At 45.3% G+C, this 18072-nt stretch overlaps 1 protein-coding gene and 1 long non-coding RNA gene across 2 annotated transcripts; one reads left to right on the forward strand and one right to left on the reverse strand.

The window, feature by feature from the left end:
* Positions 1-8689: 8689 nt before the first annotated feature.
* LOC144365441 (uncharacterized) lies at positions 8690-11081 on the reverse strand. Its single transcript, XR_013423872.1, has 2 exons — positions 10485-11081; positions 8690-9138 (listed from the first exon to the last, which is right to left on the reverse strand). It is a non-coding gene; the product is annotated as an uncharacterized LOC144365441 (long non-coding RNA).
* Positions 11082-11430: 349 nt separating this feature from the next.
* Klf10 (KLF transcription factor 10) lies at positions 11431-17648 on the forward strand. The gene is made up of 4 exons (XM_005316285.3): positions 11431-11616; positions 14401-14634; positions 14732-15644; positions 16074-17648. The coding sequence occupies exons 1-4, from the start codon at positions 11581-11583 to the stop codon at positions 16331-16333; spliced, it is 1443 nt and encodes a 480-aa protein (XP_005316342.1). The 5' UTR covers positions 11431-11580; the 3' UTR covers positions 16334-17648.
* The last annotated feature ends 424 nt before the right edge of the window (positions 17649-18072 follow it).

Below are 18072 nucleotides of genomic sequence, written 5' to 3' on the forward strand. Positions count from 1 at the left end.
CACCAATAACTTGAGCAACACTCTTCTTGTTGCAGATTATTTTTGTAGCATATTCTAGGACCGTAATAGAAAAGCACTTCGAAACTACTACCAATTAAAGGTTTGCTTGGCGTTATTTTGTATTTTTAATTTTGGGAGGTGGTGGTGGAGATACTGGCAATGGAACGCAGAAGTGCCCTAACACTGAATTACATCCTCAGCCCCTTTTATTTTTATTTTGAGATAGATCCTCGCCAAATTGCCCAGTCTGGCCTGAAACTAGTATTGCTCCTGCCTCAGCCTCTCAAGTAGCTAGAATTATAGGCTTGAACCAGCACCCTTGGATCCTATTAAAAATTTTAATTAGAAATGTGAGCTAGTTAGCGATCAAATTGCTTCACCAATTGCTTTAGGGGACTGGCGACTCAGCCCATTCATTCCATAAACATTATTTGAGAGAGGCATCTTATGTGATTAGTTCTGGGCAGTGGATACAGGCAAATAAGGTTCAGACCTTCCATGAATTTACAGTCTAATGGAGAAGATAAATATCTGGACTTTATATAGATGGCTGGGATGTGTGGTATGTGCTACAGGAGAAAGAAGTATAATTAAGTGACTTCCTAAAATTCTCTGTCACATCAGTGGTGACACCAAAACTGGGGAAAATAAAACTTCCTGGTTTAACATATCCTAACACATCTTTGTCTAAAACTGCCCACATTACATTGGGGCTTAGCTCCTGTCTATTAGGGACCTATTGAAGGTGACAATAGCAAGAGCCAAGATGGTACCCTAGATATATGTGTGACTGTGACGCTATGCTACATGGTATACAACCAGAGAAATGAAAGTTGTGCTGCAGTTGTGTTCAATGAATCAAAATGCATTCTGCTGTCATATATACCTAATTAGAATAAATGAATAAATAATTTTTTTAAAAAAAGAAGCAGCCAAGATGAAAAGAAATTGCAGACAATGCCTGTAATACCAGAGGCTCCAGAGGCCGAGGCAGGAGGATTGCAAGTTCAAAACCAGCCTCAGCAAAATCAAGGAGCTAAGCAACGCAGTGAGACCTTGTCTCTAAACAAAATACAAAATAGGGTGGAGGATGTGGCTCAGTCATTGAGTGCCCCTAAGTTTAATCCCAGTACCAAAAAGAAAAAAGAAAAAAACTGCAGCCAAAAGAAATTTCAGAAAGAGGAAGTCCATAACCTGTTGTAATGATAACAGTTGAAATGGAGAATTAACTTTGGGTTAGATTCATTAGGGTTAGATTATGAATGTTATTATGTGTCTGATGGCAACAAGAGGCTTTTGGGGAGGATGGTGGAGAGGGATTCATTTTGCTTTATTCCTTTTTTTTTTATCTCGGTGAAGAAATTTGAGCTAAAAACTTGATTTTGAAATACTTCATTAATTCATGCAAAATTCCTTTATTTTACTTCTTTTTCCTAATAGCAAACTCTTTTTTCATCATCACACCCATTCTAATACATTTAATATATCTTCTGTTGGGCGTGGTTAATTATATAATCCCATAATTCCTATAATATAATCCCATAATTCTATAATCAGGAGGCTGAGGCAAAAGGATTGCAAGTTCAAGGCCAGCCTCAGCAATTTAGTGGGGCTCCAAACAACTCAGAAATACCCTATGTCAAAATTTAAAGAAATAAAATAAAAGGACTGGGAACGTGGCTCAGTGGTTAAGCACCCCTGGATCCAATCCCCAGTACCAAAAGGAGAAGGACTGTGCAGGAATGAATTATCTGACTTGCAAAGCCAAAAGATGAAACATGTAGGTATTCTCTAGGAAGTTTTTGATAAATTTAGATTACAAATGCAAAATACTTCCTGGTGTAGACTTTTTTTTTTTTTCTCAATCAATTTTTGTTCCCAGTTTCCATGTTTGGTTAGTTTGTACTGACATGGCCTAAAACATTATTTGACATGGTCGATCTTCACCATAGCCTGGTAATGTTTAGTCAAAGAAGTGGAGCTGCAAGACCAAAGTGCCCTGCAGAGCAGAAGCCTGGTCTCACAGAGGAGCTATGCCTCCCTCCCTATCTTCAGCAAGTATTCTTGAGTTAGAGAATTGGGTAGAATACTAAATTGACAATAATAATGATGAACATTTGTAGAGTAATTTAGACCTGATACTCAAGAACTGTGATTCTCAAAGTAGCAGCTTAGGGATCACCTAGGACACTGGGTGGTACAAATACAGAATCTTGGGGCCTGACCCAGACATACAGAATCAGAATCTACTTTTAACAAGGTGTTCAAGGGATTCTATACACATTATAGTTTAAGAAATAGCTTCAGTCTGTGCCAAATATTTTTCACATGGATTGTCTTATTTAAAGTCTTTCCAACACCCCTTAATTCCTGAGGTATAGTTATAATGTAACTCCCATGATACTACAGAAGAAACTGAGGCTAAGCAGGTTAAAGTGACTAGCCCAAGAGAATCCAGAAGAATCACCCACAAAGCCATATTCAGAAAAACCAAATGCCAAATGTTTTATCTGATATAATGAGGCTGTTCATAGTGGGTTTGGGAGGCGAGCATGGGAGGATTAAACAAATTTTAAATAGGGCAAAGAGGTGGGAGGGGAAAGGAGGAGGCATAGGGTTAAAAAAGATGGTGGAATGAGATGGACATCATTACCTAAGTACATGTATGAAGACACGAATGGTGTGAATATACTTTGTATACAACCAGAGATATGAAAAATTGTGCTCTATATGTGTAATATGAATTGTAATGCATTCTTCTGTCATATATAACAAATTAGAATTTAAAAAAAGAAAGTTCTACATACATGACTGCACATATGATGTGACGCTATATCATGTACAACCAGAGAAGTGAAAAGTTGGGCTGCAATTGTGTACAAAGAATCAAAATGCGTTCTGCTGTCATATATACCTAATTATTTTATTAGAATTAATTAATTAATTAATTAAAATTTTAAAAAAATTTCAGGGCTGGGGTTGTGGCTCAGCTGTAGAGCAACTGCCTAGCACTTGTGAGGCGCTTGGTTCAATCTCCAGCACCACATAAAAATAAATAAAGATATTGTGTCCAACTACTATATATATATATATATATATATATATATATATATATAAATGTCTACATATATTTTTTTTCAGACTCTGCAACTGTCTCTCAAGGTCATATTTTGTTTTAATGCCCTGTTCTCCATGCCCCATTTTCCCTCACTCCAATAGGAAAACACCTAGGAAGAGTTCATTACTATACTCTTGAATGCATCAATGTCCATTGGAGGTAAGGCTTCCAATTCTTGTGGTTTTCAGGGTGCTGGGTGCAAATTGCCTGCTTGAGACCAAAAGCATTCACTGAGGCTTTAGCTTCAGTCCCTCTCCTCTGCTTTCAATGCAAGTTCAAGTTAGGAAGATGCTTTTTCTGAATGTTTTTGTTCCAAAAATTTCTATGTTGAAATCCTAACCTTATCTGAGATGATGGTATGAGGTGGGGCATTTCTGGAGGTGATTAGGGGTTTCTTTACTCCTTCAACCATTAGAGGACACAGTGAGAAAGTGCCATCCACAAGAAAGCGGGCTATCACCAGACACTGAATCTGCTAGCCCCTTGATCTTGAACATCCCAGCCTCCAGAACTGTGAGAAGTTTCTTTTGTTTATAAATTATCCAGTTTATTGCATTTTGTTATGGTAACCCAAAGGGACTAAGACAGGGAACAGCCAGACCTTCATTGAATTTGTGGTGGGAGGAGATACTAGTGGGTCATCTCTTCTGAGTGAAGTTTACCCAGTTCCATTTTTCTTCTTAAAAGTTTAAGCAAAGATGCTTAACCTGGAGTTCCCCAGTTCCCAAGGATAGAATACAGGGGGGCCTGTGAAATGGAATGGGAAAAAATTAACATCTTTATTTTCACTAAACTTTAAACAAACAGCATCTTCTTCACGATAATGATAGGAAAAAAAACACAGTAGCATTGGTAGTACCTGTGACTTGTCACTAATAGAAATCACAGATATTTCCATATTGTATTATAGCTATTGCACACCTTCAAATCTCATTTATGCTCTTTACAACCTTAACATTACTTCAGTTATTAAACCTACTCTAGATCTTGTTATTAAATATTTTAATAAAAGAGCACTGTAGTGTTAAGAGTACCATTTCATTTTTTTATATTTTATAACAGAATATCAGTAAAATGGTTTCCTTGTTAATCTTATGAACTTCATTTTATGAACCTAAAAACGTTCTGAGAAGCATTTATTAAAATTTATTAAACTTTAAAAACATCATTTTACATGGTGGCACATGCCTGAAATCCCAGCAACTTGGAAGGCTAAGGCAGAGGATTGCAAATTAAAGGCAAGCCTGGGCAACTTAGTGAGACCCTGTCTCAAAAAATAATAAAATAAAAAGAGTTGGGAATGTAGATCAGTGGTAGAGCACCCCTGGGTTCAATACGTGAAATAGCAAAAAAACAAATAAAAGGACAATTTCAGATTCTGGAACCTCCAGTCTGTCTTTGGTTGTTTGGGATTGGTGTGGTTCACTCTCTATATTGGTTTTATATGTTATCAGTAACAACATAGCATTTAAACCCAAAAGGGGTCTGCATTCTTTCTTCAAGAGAGAAAGGATTTCCTGAGCAGACTACACTCCATTCCACAACCAGGTTTGGAGGAATGTGGGCTAGAGGACCCCAAGGGAGAGTGTGCATGGCCCTTGCCCTTCTTAAAGATTCCTCAACATTTAGATTTCAATTAAAAATGCCTTTCACACTAGGCATGGTGGTGCATGCCTGCAATCCCAGCAATTTGGAAGGCTGAGGCAAGAGGATCACAAGTTTAAGGCTAGCTAGCCTCAGCAACTTAGTAAGGCCCTAAGCAACTTAAGGAGAACTTATCTCAAAATTAAAACAACAACAACAAAAAAATACACTTGCAGAGCAGAGGGGCCATCAACCTTAATTTCCACTGGTGACTCACCAGTCTAAAACATTTTTTTTTTTTTTTGTATCAGGGAATGAACTCAGGGAGCTTAACCACTAAGCCGCATTCCAAATCTTTATTTTGAGACAGAGTTTCACAAGTTATTTAGGGCCTTACTAAATTGCTGAGGCTGGCTGGAAACTTGCCACCCTCCTGCCTCAGTCTTCCAATTCACTAGGATTACAGGCATAGGCCTCCATGCCCAGCTCACCCTCCGTTACATTTTACTCTTGATCTGAGTCCACAAAGACAGAGCCTTTGAAATGGAATATCCCAACTAGGTGTGGTGGTGCATACCTGGAATCTCAGCAATTGGGGAAGATGAGGCAGGAGAATCATAAATTCAAGGCCAGCCTGGACAACTTAGTGAGACTTTGTCTTAAAATAAAATCCAAAGGGCCAAGGATGTAGCTCAGTTGTAAAGCATTTGCCTAGCTTGCACAAGGCCCCGGGTCTGATTTTCAGTACCAAAAAAAGACAAAATAAACAAACAAAACAAAAAGAAATACCACTCCTTTTATATCTCTAATATTAGGCAAAAATAACAGGATTCTGAACAAGTTAAAGTAATGGAAATTACTTAGAGAAAATGACAGTTCATGCTAAGAATTTTACTTTCATAATTATTGATGTGCAGAGAGAAATTCATGATAATGAATTGATGTGCAGAGAGAGATTCATGGGCTGGAGGTGTGTAGCTCAGTGGTAGAGGTCTTGCCTGGTATACTGAAAGTCCCGGGTTTAATGCATAGCAACACATAAACACACACACAAAGGCACATTACAAAATAGCAATTTTTGTCTGCAGTGCAAGATTTTATATCATATATAAAGAGGGAAATATAAGACAGGGCAGAATCTGAAAATACACCCATAAAAATGTTAATAATAGTTAATTCTGAATAGAGGGCTCATAGGGGATTTTAAATTTTTGCATTATTTTTTTTCCTGATGTACATGTTTTACATTTGTTTAAAAAGATAAGGCAATACAGCTGTTTTCATTTTGTAAAACTCAAAATGTTAAACTACTTCTTACTGCACTTAGAACCTTGAAGAGCTACTTAACCAACTCACTGGCTTCTCACCTTTTGGGGAGATAAAAAGGCAGAATGAAGAGTGGAGGAATTTAATTTCTTCACCAAAACAAAACAACAACAAATACTTATGTGTTATAACATCGACTTCATAGGGTGGGTCACATTAAGGCTTCCATATTCTTTGGCTAATCAACAACCAGTACATAGCAGGCTTCCTTCAAGGTCAGCTCTCCCCTTTCCATTACAAGTTCATTTCCCTCTCAGAGTGCTCACTAGAGTGCTTGAAGATAGTGAGGGAGATTTTCCTTCCAGATCTCCACACTCCATTTCTCTAAGTAATAATATTTTTTTTTCTGGGTCCAATTTTTCTTCCTTTTCTACTTTTCAGTCTTTTTAGTCCTCCTTTCTGGGTACTGCCCCCAGATGTTTTAGATAATTTACTCTAAAAAATGAGTATTTTGAAAACTGTGACTGTCTCCAGAGCTGAAACAAACACATACCCAGTGTTTCAGTTATCATTATCTCTGGCAGAATAGCCCACCCCCCAACCCCCACCCCTGGGCCACTCCTGCCCCAAAAAATCTGTGTGGAGGTAGCAGGAAATGCCTCCTGGGTTGCTCTTCTGTTTATTGTCCATGATTCTGTGGGTCAGAGTCTGCAGGGAATGGCTCATCTTTGCTCCGTGTAGCATCAGTTGGGCCTGTGTGACAGCTGCAGGGTCTCAGGTGGCCCTTCTCACACATGTGAAATTTGGCTGTTGGTCAGGGTGCCCTGGTTTCCTCCACGTGGCTACTGTCGTTCCAATTAGTCTCTCATTATTCTACAGGTTAACCCGAGTTCCCCTGCCCAGTGGCTGATTCCAAAGGGGATGAAAACAGAACCTTCAAAGTCCTAAGACCTTCAAGTCCCACAGCACCACCCTGATTCTACCAGTCAAAGCAAGTCACACCCAGAATTAAGGGGTGGGAAAACAGATTTCCCCTCTTGCTGCAGAAATTCTAAAGGTTATGCAGGCAGAAGGAGTTGTTGTGGACATCTTCAGGAATAATTCATCTAACATAGAGAGTTCAAGATTTAAAAAAAATTTAAATGAGCTTAACAATCATGGTAATGATAATAATATCACCAGTGAGAGGTGTTTTTTTTTTTTTTTTTCCTACTGACACTTCCACTTTCAGCCCTCATTTGCCTCTCCTCTCCTCTCTGTCCTATTAGGCCAGAAAATCGTGAGTTCTTGCTGTATTACCCTTGTCTCCCTCTTCCTCCACGTGCATTCCCCAGATGCTCACTCATTCCTCTGCTTTTCTCTGGTTCTTTCCTTTACTTGGAGGATTTCATCTGTTCCCCAGGCTTCAACTGCCACTCTATCCTGAAGACTCCCGAATTTTAATTTCCAGCCAGCCTGAAACTGCAAGTGCCTCTTGTATGTCTCTATTTGGATATCTCACAGGTAACCTCAGCTTTGTGTGTCCTAAACCAATATGGCATTTTTTATCCCCCAAAGCTACTTACTGTTCTGTTACCCTTTCTCAGACAATGGTGTCCTGTTTCATCTAGTGAACCAAGTAAAAAACCTGGCAGTATTCTTCAATACTCTTCTCTTCCTCGTGCCCCAATCCAGTTTCCAGATCCCACCTGCTCCTGAAATCTTTGTTCCAGCCTCTCCACGCCTGCTGTCATTTTCTTAGTTCAGGCTGGCTTCATCTTTGCTGCCTACATTACTTCAAAAGCCTTGTCACTGGTGTTAGTCCCACCCTCAGCTCCATTCTTAACACTGGGCCACAGTGAGCTCCCTATGCCATCATCCCTTGCTAACACTTGTTAGCAAGAGTCCTTGGGATAAAAGCTCTACATTTAAAAAAAAAAAAAGTTGACATCCCTATGGCACACAAAGGCCCCTTATATTCTGGGCTGCTTTCCTTAAAGACTAAGCACTTCACCCTGCCTCTTGAATTGTAATCCAGAAAATTCAGAGCATCCTGAATGTTCTCTACTCTCTACCTTCAACCAACTCTCCCAGGTTAGAGATCAACTGGGGAGAGCTAGGCACAGTGGGGCATGTCTATAATACCAATGGCTCAGGAGGTGGAGGCAGGAGGATCCCAAATTCAGAGCCAGCCTCAGCAACTTAGGGAGGCCCTGAGCAACTCAGTGAGACCCTGTCTCTAAATAACATATAAAAAGGGCTGGGGCCATGGCTCAGTGGTTAAGTGCCCCTGGGTTCAATCCCTGGTGCCAAAGACACTATGACCTCTCCTTGAATTCTGAAGAAAACCAATGTCTCATACCATGTCCTGTAAATTCTACTTGTCTCTGTCTCCCATCCAATCTTCTTTAGAATAGGGACCTAACTTCACTGCTTTTGTTGTTGCAGTGCCTAAAACACATAGTAGATGCTCAACAAATACTTGTTGAATGGGGTGGACTAATGAACAAAGGCATAAGCAATGCAGTGTTTATCTCATAGAGATGTGAAAATGTACCACATGCTAGAGAAACAGATGTCATGGGCTGTAGCTGTGGGCAAGGGAAGGTCTGGGTGGAAGATGAGGTTGGAAGGATTGGGAGAGTACTTGGGGACAGACTAATAGCTCAGGATGGGATGGCCCTTTATCTGCTGACAATGGGAGTCAAGGATCATTTTTAAGTAGAGAGTGTCATGACTAGATTATGGGTTTTTTAAAAATATTTTTAATATTTATTTTCTAGTTCTCAGTGGACACAACATCTTTGTTGGTATGTGGTGCTGAGGGTCGAACCCGGGCCGCACGAATGCCAGGCGAGCGCGCTACAGCTTGAGCCACATCCCCAGCCCTGGATTATCGTTTAATAAAGCCATTCTTTTTTTTTTTTTTTTTGAAGAGAGAGAGAATTTTTAATATTTATTTTTTAGCTCTCGGCGGACACAACATCTTTGTTGGTATGTGGTGCTGAGGATCGAACCCGGGCCGCACGCATGCCAGGCGAGCGCGCTACCGCTTGAGCCACATCCCCAGCCCTAATAAAGCCATTCTTGATAAGGAGTTCTAGCACTGAAAAACAGCTGGTGTGTGGGTGGACGTTGGGAAGGGGGATTGCAGGTCATTTAATCCAGGCAAGATCTGAAGATAGATTGACCTGGAACAACATTTGAAGGGTAGAAATAGTAAGAAAAGACACTTCTATGGCAAAGCTGCAGGGACCTGGGACTAACTGGATCCCCGGGCTTTGAGGGAGGAAGGTGAATGTTGGATGGGTGACAAGGAACCTATGCAGGTGTAGAAACAGCAATTTTACTTTTGGTGATATTGAGTTTGAGGTGCCTGAGGGACCGCTGTCTCTGGATCTCTAGAAATTGTGCCACTACCACCCTGTTCCTCCTACCCCTTTCTCTTTTCTTTCCTCTTTTGAATCACTCCCAGAAGTCACGAATGCTCCCAGGTGCTCAGCACCCTGGGACACCATGCTGCAGGCCCCACATTCCTGAGGAAGGCACTGGGTTTAGGCCTGGAGGGTCTGGCGTGGCCACCCCAGGGAGGCAGCTCCCTGACAGGAAGGAAGGCTGGCCTGCCGGCTGGGCACACACAGGAGCTTCCTTTGCGGCAGCAGGTGCCCAGGCCAGCTGCTCCAGCCCCTCAGGCTCAGATCAACAGGATGGGACAGCCCAAGCGGAAGGAAGCCTGCAGGGAGGGACACCCCTGCAGACAGAAGCAGGGGTATGGGGTGGAGGGAAGCAGGAAGAGCTGCCTGGGCTGCTGAGCTGGCACTCCTCCAGCAGATTCAGGAGAGGCGGTGACAGGGGGAATCACTCAGTTCTCATCTCCCACCCGGGTCCTCTCTGGCCCTGGCCAATGGTATTATTACTACTGTTGGCTAGCTTGGGCTTTAGGCATACCAGAAGGAGCCACTGGAAGATGTTCATAGATTATCAGTTTCTAAGAAAAATAATTCTATTCTCTGCTCATTCTGAGGTTATTGGGAAAGGACTTGCATTATTAGCCTTTCAATTATGCAGAGAAATTAGACAGCTAGCAGGAAGGGCAATGAATCCCGACAGGATCGGCCTGTCCAGAGGAGAAGATAAACCTCCGGTTTGCTTTAAGCCGGGTTATCACTGCCCTGTTTTCCAACAGCTGCTGTGAACCCGCACAAATGGTCAAAAGGAAGGGGGAGGGGTGAATAAGGAACCAAACCAGAGCCACGGCTGTCTAACTGGGAGTTCCCAGCCTCTGCCCTCGCTGCAACACACAGGCGATTTTCCTTTCACAAACCCAGCCTGTCAGAGGCAGGCTGGGGGATAAGGCTAGGGTGGGAGTTGGAGGAGGCGCGGCATGTGTCTTGGACCTGGCTAGGGACTCTACCTCCAGGCGCTCTCAGACCGCAGGCTCCTCCTCACCCCATCCCCACAACGCGGTTTCCAGGCAGGGCGTTTCCGAAGGCCCAGGTCCGGGGTGTGGGGGTGGGGTGAGGAAAGTGGGGTCTACCTTTGAAACAGCTTGTAGACTGTAATTTAAACTTCGACTACACCGAAATCAAACCCGATTCGCAACGGAGTGTCCGCTCCTGAGAAAGATTTAAGAAAAAAAAAAAAAAACGGGTCTAGGCTCCGGGCTACGCCGCTGGCACTGTTGCCGGGGCTTCCTGCAGTCCCCAAGCCAGCCTCTCGGTCGCTCAGGAGGAGGGATGGGCGGGGCAGGCAGGAGCTGGCAAAGCTGCCGGCGCCGCAGATGGGGAGGGCAAGCCTTTGCCGGCGGCCGAGTGTGGGCGGGGGGTGCGCGAGCAGGTGTCTGTTCAACTACAGGGCTCCCCGCCACCCGCGCGGCCCTGGTGCTCCCCACGACTTAGCGAGGCAAAACCTAGCAAATGCTCCAGATATGCAGCTCAGTTAGTTGGTCATCGGGCTCCGCTTTCTCGCTAGACGCACAAGAGGACGGCACTTTCAATGCAAATCTCTTGGCTCTAGCCTCTTGGCTTCCAGCCGCGGCCGCCCCCGCCCGCTCGGCGTCCCGCCCACTCCGTGGCGGGCTGAGACCCGGCCCGGCGCGAAGGGGACGGGGCGGAGCGGGCATCCCTCCTCCCCCCCCAACTAGCCCTGCCCTCCGCAGTGCCTGGGCGCGCCTCCCCGTTAGGCCCCCGCCCTCTGCACACCCCCACCCCAGGCTAGGGAGGAAGACAAGCGGCGAGGGGTAGCGAGGGGTGAGGGGCGTCACTGAGTCAGGTGGCCACGGGAGTTCCCCAGGGCTGAGCCGAGGGAACACGCTGCCGGGGGTTGTGTACACGCTCCACTGACATAGCTTCACGCTGCCGGGCAGCCGCTGATCACGCGTGGCCCCGGGAGCCCATTGGCCGGTGCCTCACACACCTTTGCTGCTGATTGGCCATCCCCAGGCTCCGCCCCCACCCCCGCCCGCGGCGCGGGGCAGGCAGAGCGGCTACCTGAATGGGGAGGGGGCAGACGGCGCGGAGCGCAGCGGCGGCGGGAGCGGCGTCGAGTGTCTCTGTGCGCCCGTCTGTGGCCAAGAAGCCAAGCAGCCCACCAGCCAGTCACCTCGCCGCCTGCGTTCAGGCAGCCAGCCATCCATGCTCAACTTCGGCGCTTCTCTCCAGCAGGCTGCGGTAAGTCACCTGGGGATGCCCCTGTCCTTCCCTTCCTTGCAGTGTCTGAGGACTAGCGGGGTGCGAACCCTAGCCCCAGACGTCAGCCACGCCTGATAATCTGAGCTGTAGCAGAGTCCTAGGGAAGGGAATTCCTGCTTGCAGGCTGTGGGCATTAGCGAGGGCATGTGTGCTGGAGAGAGAGTCGGAAGATGCGACTGGGACCTGGAGACCGGGAAGAGGGATTATGCTCCTAGGTGTACTGAGGAACAGGGGCAGCTCCGCTGGGAGACCTAGGGAGGCTCCCGAGGGGGTAGTGGGGAGGGGGCTGCTGCTCTGGCACTGAGATTAGGGGAAAATGTAAGGGAGTTAAAGAGGAGGAAGGGGGCACCCTGCACCTGGCTCTAGGGAGAGATGCCCCTGTCTGCATCAGGAATGCGACCCAGGGTAGGAAAGGGCTGCTCGCAATCTTTCGGGGGGCTGGTGTCCAGAGAAGCAGCAAGGAGGCTGCTCATCGTAGGGGGTCTGAATGGAGTCTCGCAGGACGGAGACTGCCAGCTGAGGACCGCCGGAAGGGGGCTGCTCAGTAGATGGCCAGATAGCCCGGAGCTGGGGGAAGGGGCGCCCGGTATCGGCGCGGGGGATGCCACGCGGGCCCTGCGGTCGCCTAGGGGGACGAGGAGCCCCCGCAGACGTCGAGAGGGACTCCCATCTCCGGCGAAGGCAGGTGGCCGCCTTCTGACGACTCCTCGGAGGGGGCAGGGAGCAGCCTCCGGGGTCGAAGGGTGGGGGAACAGGATCAGCAGCTGGGCGGGAAGGTGGGCGGGGGAGCTGGGGCTGCGAGACACGGGGGCTGCGTGTCAAGGCGGGAGCTGTGGGCCGTGGGGGCCGAGCGTCTGGAGCCAGGGCCTGTGGGGGCTGCACGTCTGAGAACTCGCGGCGGCAGGCGAAAGCTGCCGGAAACCGCGGGGAGGGGGCGCCGCGTCTGCGGGGAGAGACGAGGTGGTCTGAGGTCCTGCGGGCCGCGTGGGCGGGAAGCGCCTAGGGCTCCGCCGGCTCCCCGGGGACTGCGGGCGGGAGGAGGGCGGCGGCCAGGCTTCCGCGGGGACCCAGCTCCTCCTTCCGCAGCTGAGGCGGAGGCCGGGAGCGGGTGCGCCCGGGGAGCTCCTCGTCCCCGAGTGACCCAGCCCCGGCCCCCGCCAGGGGCGGGAGCGAGGCTCGGCCTCGCTGTCTGTTCCTAAGGGAACGGCGGCTCGGGAGAGCTGGAAGGGGCGGGCGCCTCCTGAGCCGGCGCCGCCCCGCCCCTCCCTCTCTCCCCTCCCTTCTCCTCCCCTCCCCTCTCCGCCTGTCTCCTCCTTCGCTCCCCCGCGGCCCGGCGCGCACTGTCGGGTGGTTGGCGGGTGCACCCGCGGCCCCTCCCCGCCGGCGTAAGGGCGGGGGCCCCGGCTCAGGAAGTAGGGGAAAGGTGACGGCGCGGCAATTCCCAGTTCACGTTTCCTGAGCCGCCGCGAGCAGCCGCTGATCACGCTTTGTTCACATGCCTCGCCCCCTCCTCCCCCACGCCCCCGCCCTGGGCCTCACAGCCAATCCGGGCCCGGGCCGCCGGCCGGCTGGCCAATGGCGGGGGCTGGGGCGCGGGGACGTGCGCGCGGTGAGGAATGTTCCCAGTGACTCACCCGGCAGCTTCATTGAGGTTGGGGCGGCCCCGTCGGTCCCCGCCAGCGAGGATCTCCCCCGCTGTCCGCCTCCGCCCCCCGTCTGCCTCCCTCACCGGAGTCTCAGCCCGCGCTTCCCTTTCCTGCCTCTCGCCCCACTCCCTTTCCTCCCCTCCGTTTCCCTTCCTACCTCTTACCGGCTCACGCTCTCCTTCCCCCTACTTGCCTTTTTTCCTGTCTTTGCATTGGTGTCTTGAGAAGGCTTTTACATATACAGACTCTGCCATTAAAGCCTACATAAATGCGAGCTTGATTATGCAATTTCATTGTTAATGATATTTCATTTTCTTAGGATATCGGTGTGAAGGGATCATGCATTTTTTAAAACAAGCTTTGAGAATACCTGATTATCCAGTTTTTAGTATTGCATTTGCTGGTCATGATTTTTTCCCAGCAAATAATGCATTGAGTTAAAAAAATAGATCCAGTAAAAGGGTACATAGTCATGAAGAGGTTGAAACTTGACCAAAATTATGCTTGGGAAATTTCCCCACATATTTCACTTGACCTCTAAGATAATCACGTTTTCAAACAATTTCACTTGGAAGAAACCCTGAAGATCCCTGATTAGCTCAAACCCATAACAGGCCAGACCTCTGTCCATTATATAAGAAGAAAGTTTGGGCTTTTATTTTTTTTTCCCCTATTAGGATTTTTTACCTCACAAGCCTTGTAGCATACCTGTAGTGTTGAGAAGAACTTTTTTTGCAGAGACCTTCCTTAGTTGTCTGATCCTTATTGGAAATGACTACTCTACAAAAACTGTAAGACACTTTTTTTTTCTAAGTCAAGTGCTTCTCTTTTGGAACACAAAGCACTGAGAACTCTGGTCTTATTCCTTACAAGGACGTCAGTGTTTGGTGCAAACTAAATGAGAAGAATGAAAAAGATTTTATTACCATAAAGTCTGGGTCACCTGACAAGTGTAGCTGAACTTTCTAAGTATTAGAGTAGGAATTAGAAAAATATATATTTCAAATTCTAACTTGGAGAGTTGTGCAAGTTGAAAATAAAAAGCATTAGTACATTTCTCTGTTTCATTTTGAAAGATAAAGTACGCTTATGAGCTTTAATCTTTTTGTTTTTATAGGAGGAAAGAATGGAAATGATTTCTGAAAGGTCAAAAGAGAATATGTATTCCTGGAACAAAACTGCAGAGAAAAGTGATTTTGAAGCTGTAGAAGCACTTATGTCAATGAGCTGCAGTTGGAAGTCTGATTTTAAGAAATACCTTGAAAATAGACCTGTCACACCAGTATCTGATATGTCTGAGGAAGAGAATCTGCTTCCAGGGACACCTGATTTTCATACAATCCCCGCATTTGTAAGTATTATTTTTCTTAGGATGGGTGTTATTTCTTACAAATTTACCTAATTAACTCTTAATTTCTCACACCATTTCTTGTATGTTTCTTTTTTAGTGTTTGACTCCACCTTACAGTCCCTCTGACTTTGAACCTTCTCAAGTGTCAAATCTGATGGCACCAGCGCCATCTACCGGACACTTCAAATCATTCTCAGATACTGCCAAGCCTCACAGTGCTGCACCTTTCAAAGAGGAAGAGAAGAGCTCAGTATCTACCCCCAAACTCCCCAAGGCTCAAGCAACAAGTGTGATCCGTCATACAGCTGATGCCCAGCTGTGTAACCACCGATCCTGCCCTGTAAAGGCAGCTAGCATCCTCAACTATCAGGACAATTCTTTTCGGAGAAGAACCCACCTAAATATTGAAGCTGCAAGAAAAAACATACCCTGTGCAGCTGTGTCACCAAACAGATCCAAATGTGAGCGAAATGCAGTGGCAGATGTTGATGAGAAAGCGGGCACTGCACTTTATGACTTTTCTGTGCCTTCCTCAGAGACAGTCATCTGTAGGTCTCAGCCAACCCCCACTTCCCCGCAGCAGAAGTCTGTGTTGGTCTCCCCACCTGCGGTATCCACAGGGGGAGTGCCACCTATGCCTGTCATCTGTCAGATGGTTCCCCTGCCTGCAAGCAACCCTGTCATGACAACAGTCGTTCCCAGCACTCCACCAAGCCAGCCACCAGCTGTCTGCCCCCCTGTGGTATTCATGGGTACTCAGGTTCCCAAAGGCGCTGTCATGTTTGTGGTACCCCAGCCTGTTGTGCAGAACCCAAAGCCTCCAGTGGTGAGCCCCAATGGCACCAGACTCTCTCCCATTGCCCCTGCTCCTGGCTTTTCCCCTTCAGCAGCTAAAGTCACTCCTCAGATTGATTCATCCAGGATAAGAAGTCACATCTGTAGCCATCCAGGATGTGGCAAGACCTACTTTAAGAGTTCTCATCTAAAGGCCCACATGAGAACACATACAGGTACCTACCATTGGTTGTTTATGTCTTTAAGATGAATGTAAATGAAGAGGTGTCCCCCCCACATTAGATAACAAATACAGAGTAGGCATATTGAAGTCATTTCAGTGGGTGATGTTGATTTACCAGTGCAGGGTCCACTGAAAGACTTCCTTAGTGCTTTTGTTTTATTCTCAAATGATTTTTATTTAAATATCTGAGTAGTTTTTTTAACAAAGTATCTTTAAAACCATTAAACCTTAGTTGAGGTCAGAAAGCCTTTTTGGTTTCAACTTTTATTGAGGGGAAATTTCATAAATGTGATGAGTGAAAGTTGAAAATGTAGTTTATTAACTTAATATTCCAAATATATCTCATACCTTTAGATATGGTTGAACATTAATTTTTAAAGATTTAATAAATGTAATAGTGCTCTTGATTTCTTTGTCTTAGGGGAAAAGCCTTTCAGCTGTAGCTGGAAGGGTTGTGACAGGAGGTTTGCACGTTCTGATGAACTGTCCAGACATCGGCGAACCCACACAGGTGAGAAGAAATTTGCCTGTCCCATGTGTGATCGGCGGTTCATGAGGAGTGACCATTTAACGAAGCATGCCCGGCGTCACCTGTCAGCCAAGAAGCTCCCAAATTGGCAAATGGAAGTGAGCAAGTTAAATGACATTGCTCTCCCTCCAACTCCTGCACCCACACAGTGACAGATTGGAAGGTGAAGAATCAGAACTAACTTTGGTCACAGCCAAGAACCAGTGGTGGTATCCAAATGCTTCCACTGCAAGTCTGTGGCCCTCCAGTGGGGGCTAAAAGCAGAAGCCCCACAGCCCGAGGTGAAGGCCCAGCCTGGGTTAGATGACAAGAAGTGCTTTCAGCCACAGGCAGGTCACAGAACGGCAGGTTTCATTTCTTAAAAGAGAGATGAGAGGGCTTTTATTCCTTTGAGTATTTTTTGAAGGTTTCAGATGAGGTCAACACAGGTAGCACAGATTTTTGAATTTGTGTGCACATTTGTTACTTTATTTTTGCTGTTTATACTTGAGACCAACTTTTCAATGTGATTCTTCTAAAGCACTGGTTTCAAGAATATAAAGACTAGAAATATTACGGTACAGAATGGAGACGGAAAATCAGTTTGTATTATTAGGTAAATATTGTCATCTTTTCCTAGAGTTATCTTGTTTGCTATTCCTAGTCTTTCCAGTCAACTTTGTGGATGTAGTTATTAAATATATTTAGAACTATCATTTTACACTATTGTTGATATTTGGAATTGAACAGCTGTACATTGCTAAAGAGGGCCCAAAGAATTGGAATCCTCATTAATTTAATTGCTTTGAAAAGTAGCACCAATTTTTTTTTTCACTTTTGTTTGAAAGTTTAACAATTGACTGTATTTAGGCATTTTATTATGCTTTGGACTTTAGTTTGCCTGCAGTTTGTTGTGTAGATTTGAAAACTGTATACCAACATGTTTCCTGTAGATTCTTAAGAACACTGCACTTTGTTTAGAAAAAAAAGTTTGAAAATATATATTGTAAAGAAGGGATATCAAGAACTTTAGATAACTCCTTGAAAAAGATGGCTTATGTCATCAGTGAAGAACCCTTATGAGAACACGGTGTGTGCTTTATTGAATTAGAAAGCTTGTGATTATTATTCACACATGGACAAATGTCCTGTTAATTTATAGGAGTTTTTTGGGGATGTGGAAATAGGTAGGTAGAAAAATTATTAGAAAATTCACTTTTGTTAACAGTATTTCTGTTATATTCTGTTGTATAGTGGATGATATACACAGTGGTTAAAACAAAAGTAAGTTTGAAATATATAGTGGAAAATGTCACTGTTATATTCCCATTTAAAATTTTCCTATATGTTGGGTATAGATTTCTGAAGACTGGGACCCTTGGAAAACAGTTTTCCCATTAAAAAAATCCTCATGATAATTTGCACAATGTTTCTTTTGTTGTACTTTATATCTTGTTTACAATAAAGAATTTCCTTTGGTATATATAATTGGTTTGTTGCATTTGCTAAAAAACATTCTTACTCTCACCTTGATATTTATCACTCATACAATCTGAGGACTTAGTATCTGAATTTCTCTCAGGGTTTCATTCAAATATGAAACTGTAGGAGTATATCTTTTATATGGATCTATTTAGTATACAAAGTGAGACTGGGTATCTCTGTTGTTGATGACATGTTATCCAGTTCCAAGAAACCAACACATTTTAATTTTTTAAACATTCTTGATAATTTGAGGTTGAGATTTAGCTCTGGCTTTCAGCAACCTTGTTCAGTAGCATTTAAGATAAAAAGGCTGCTACAAGTAATGAAAGTAATTACTATAAGTAATGAAACGGCTATGGCCATTGAAAAGACTGACCTGTTATCCTAAGAGTCTAGTTAAAAGACCAGTAACACCTAAAACACAATA

The sequence above is a fragment of the Ictidomys tridecemlineatus genome, chromosome 7 (genome assembly GCF_052094955.1).
Source record: "Ictidomys tridecemlineatus isolate mIctTri1 chromosome 7, mIctTri1.hap1, whole genome shotgun sequence".
Taxonomy (NCBI): Eukaryota; Metazoa; Chordata; class Mammalia; order Rodentia; family Sciuridae; genus Ictidomys; species Ictidomys tridecemlineatus.

What these genes read in the sequence shown, in the direction of transcription:
- Klf10 (XM_005316285.3), top strand. Translation starts at nt 11,581, where the DNA reads ATGCTCAACTTCGGCGCTTCTCTCCAGCAGGCTGCG. An exon ending in CTTCTCTCCAGCAGGCTGCG is followed by an intron (nt 11,617 to 14,400) that starts GTAAGTCACCTG and finishes TTGTTTTTATAG; the next exon opens with GAGGAAAGAATGGAAATGAT. An exon ending in CCACATGAGAACACATACAG is followed by an intron (nt 15,645 to 16,073) that starts GTACCTACCATT and finishes TCTTTGTCTTAG; the next exon opens with GGGAAAAGCCTTTCAGCTGT.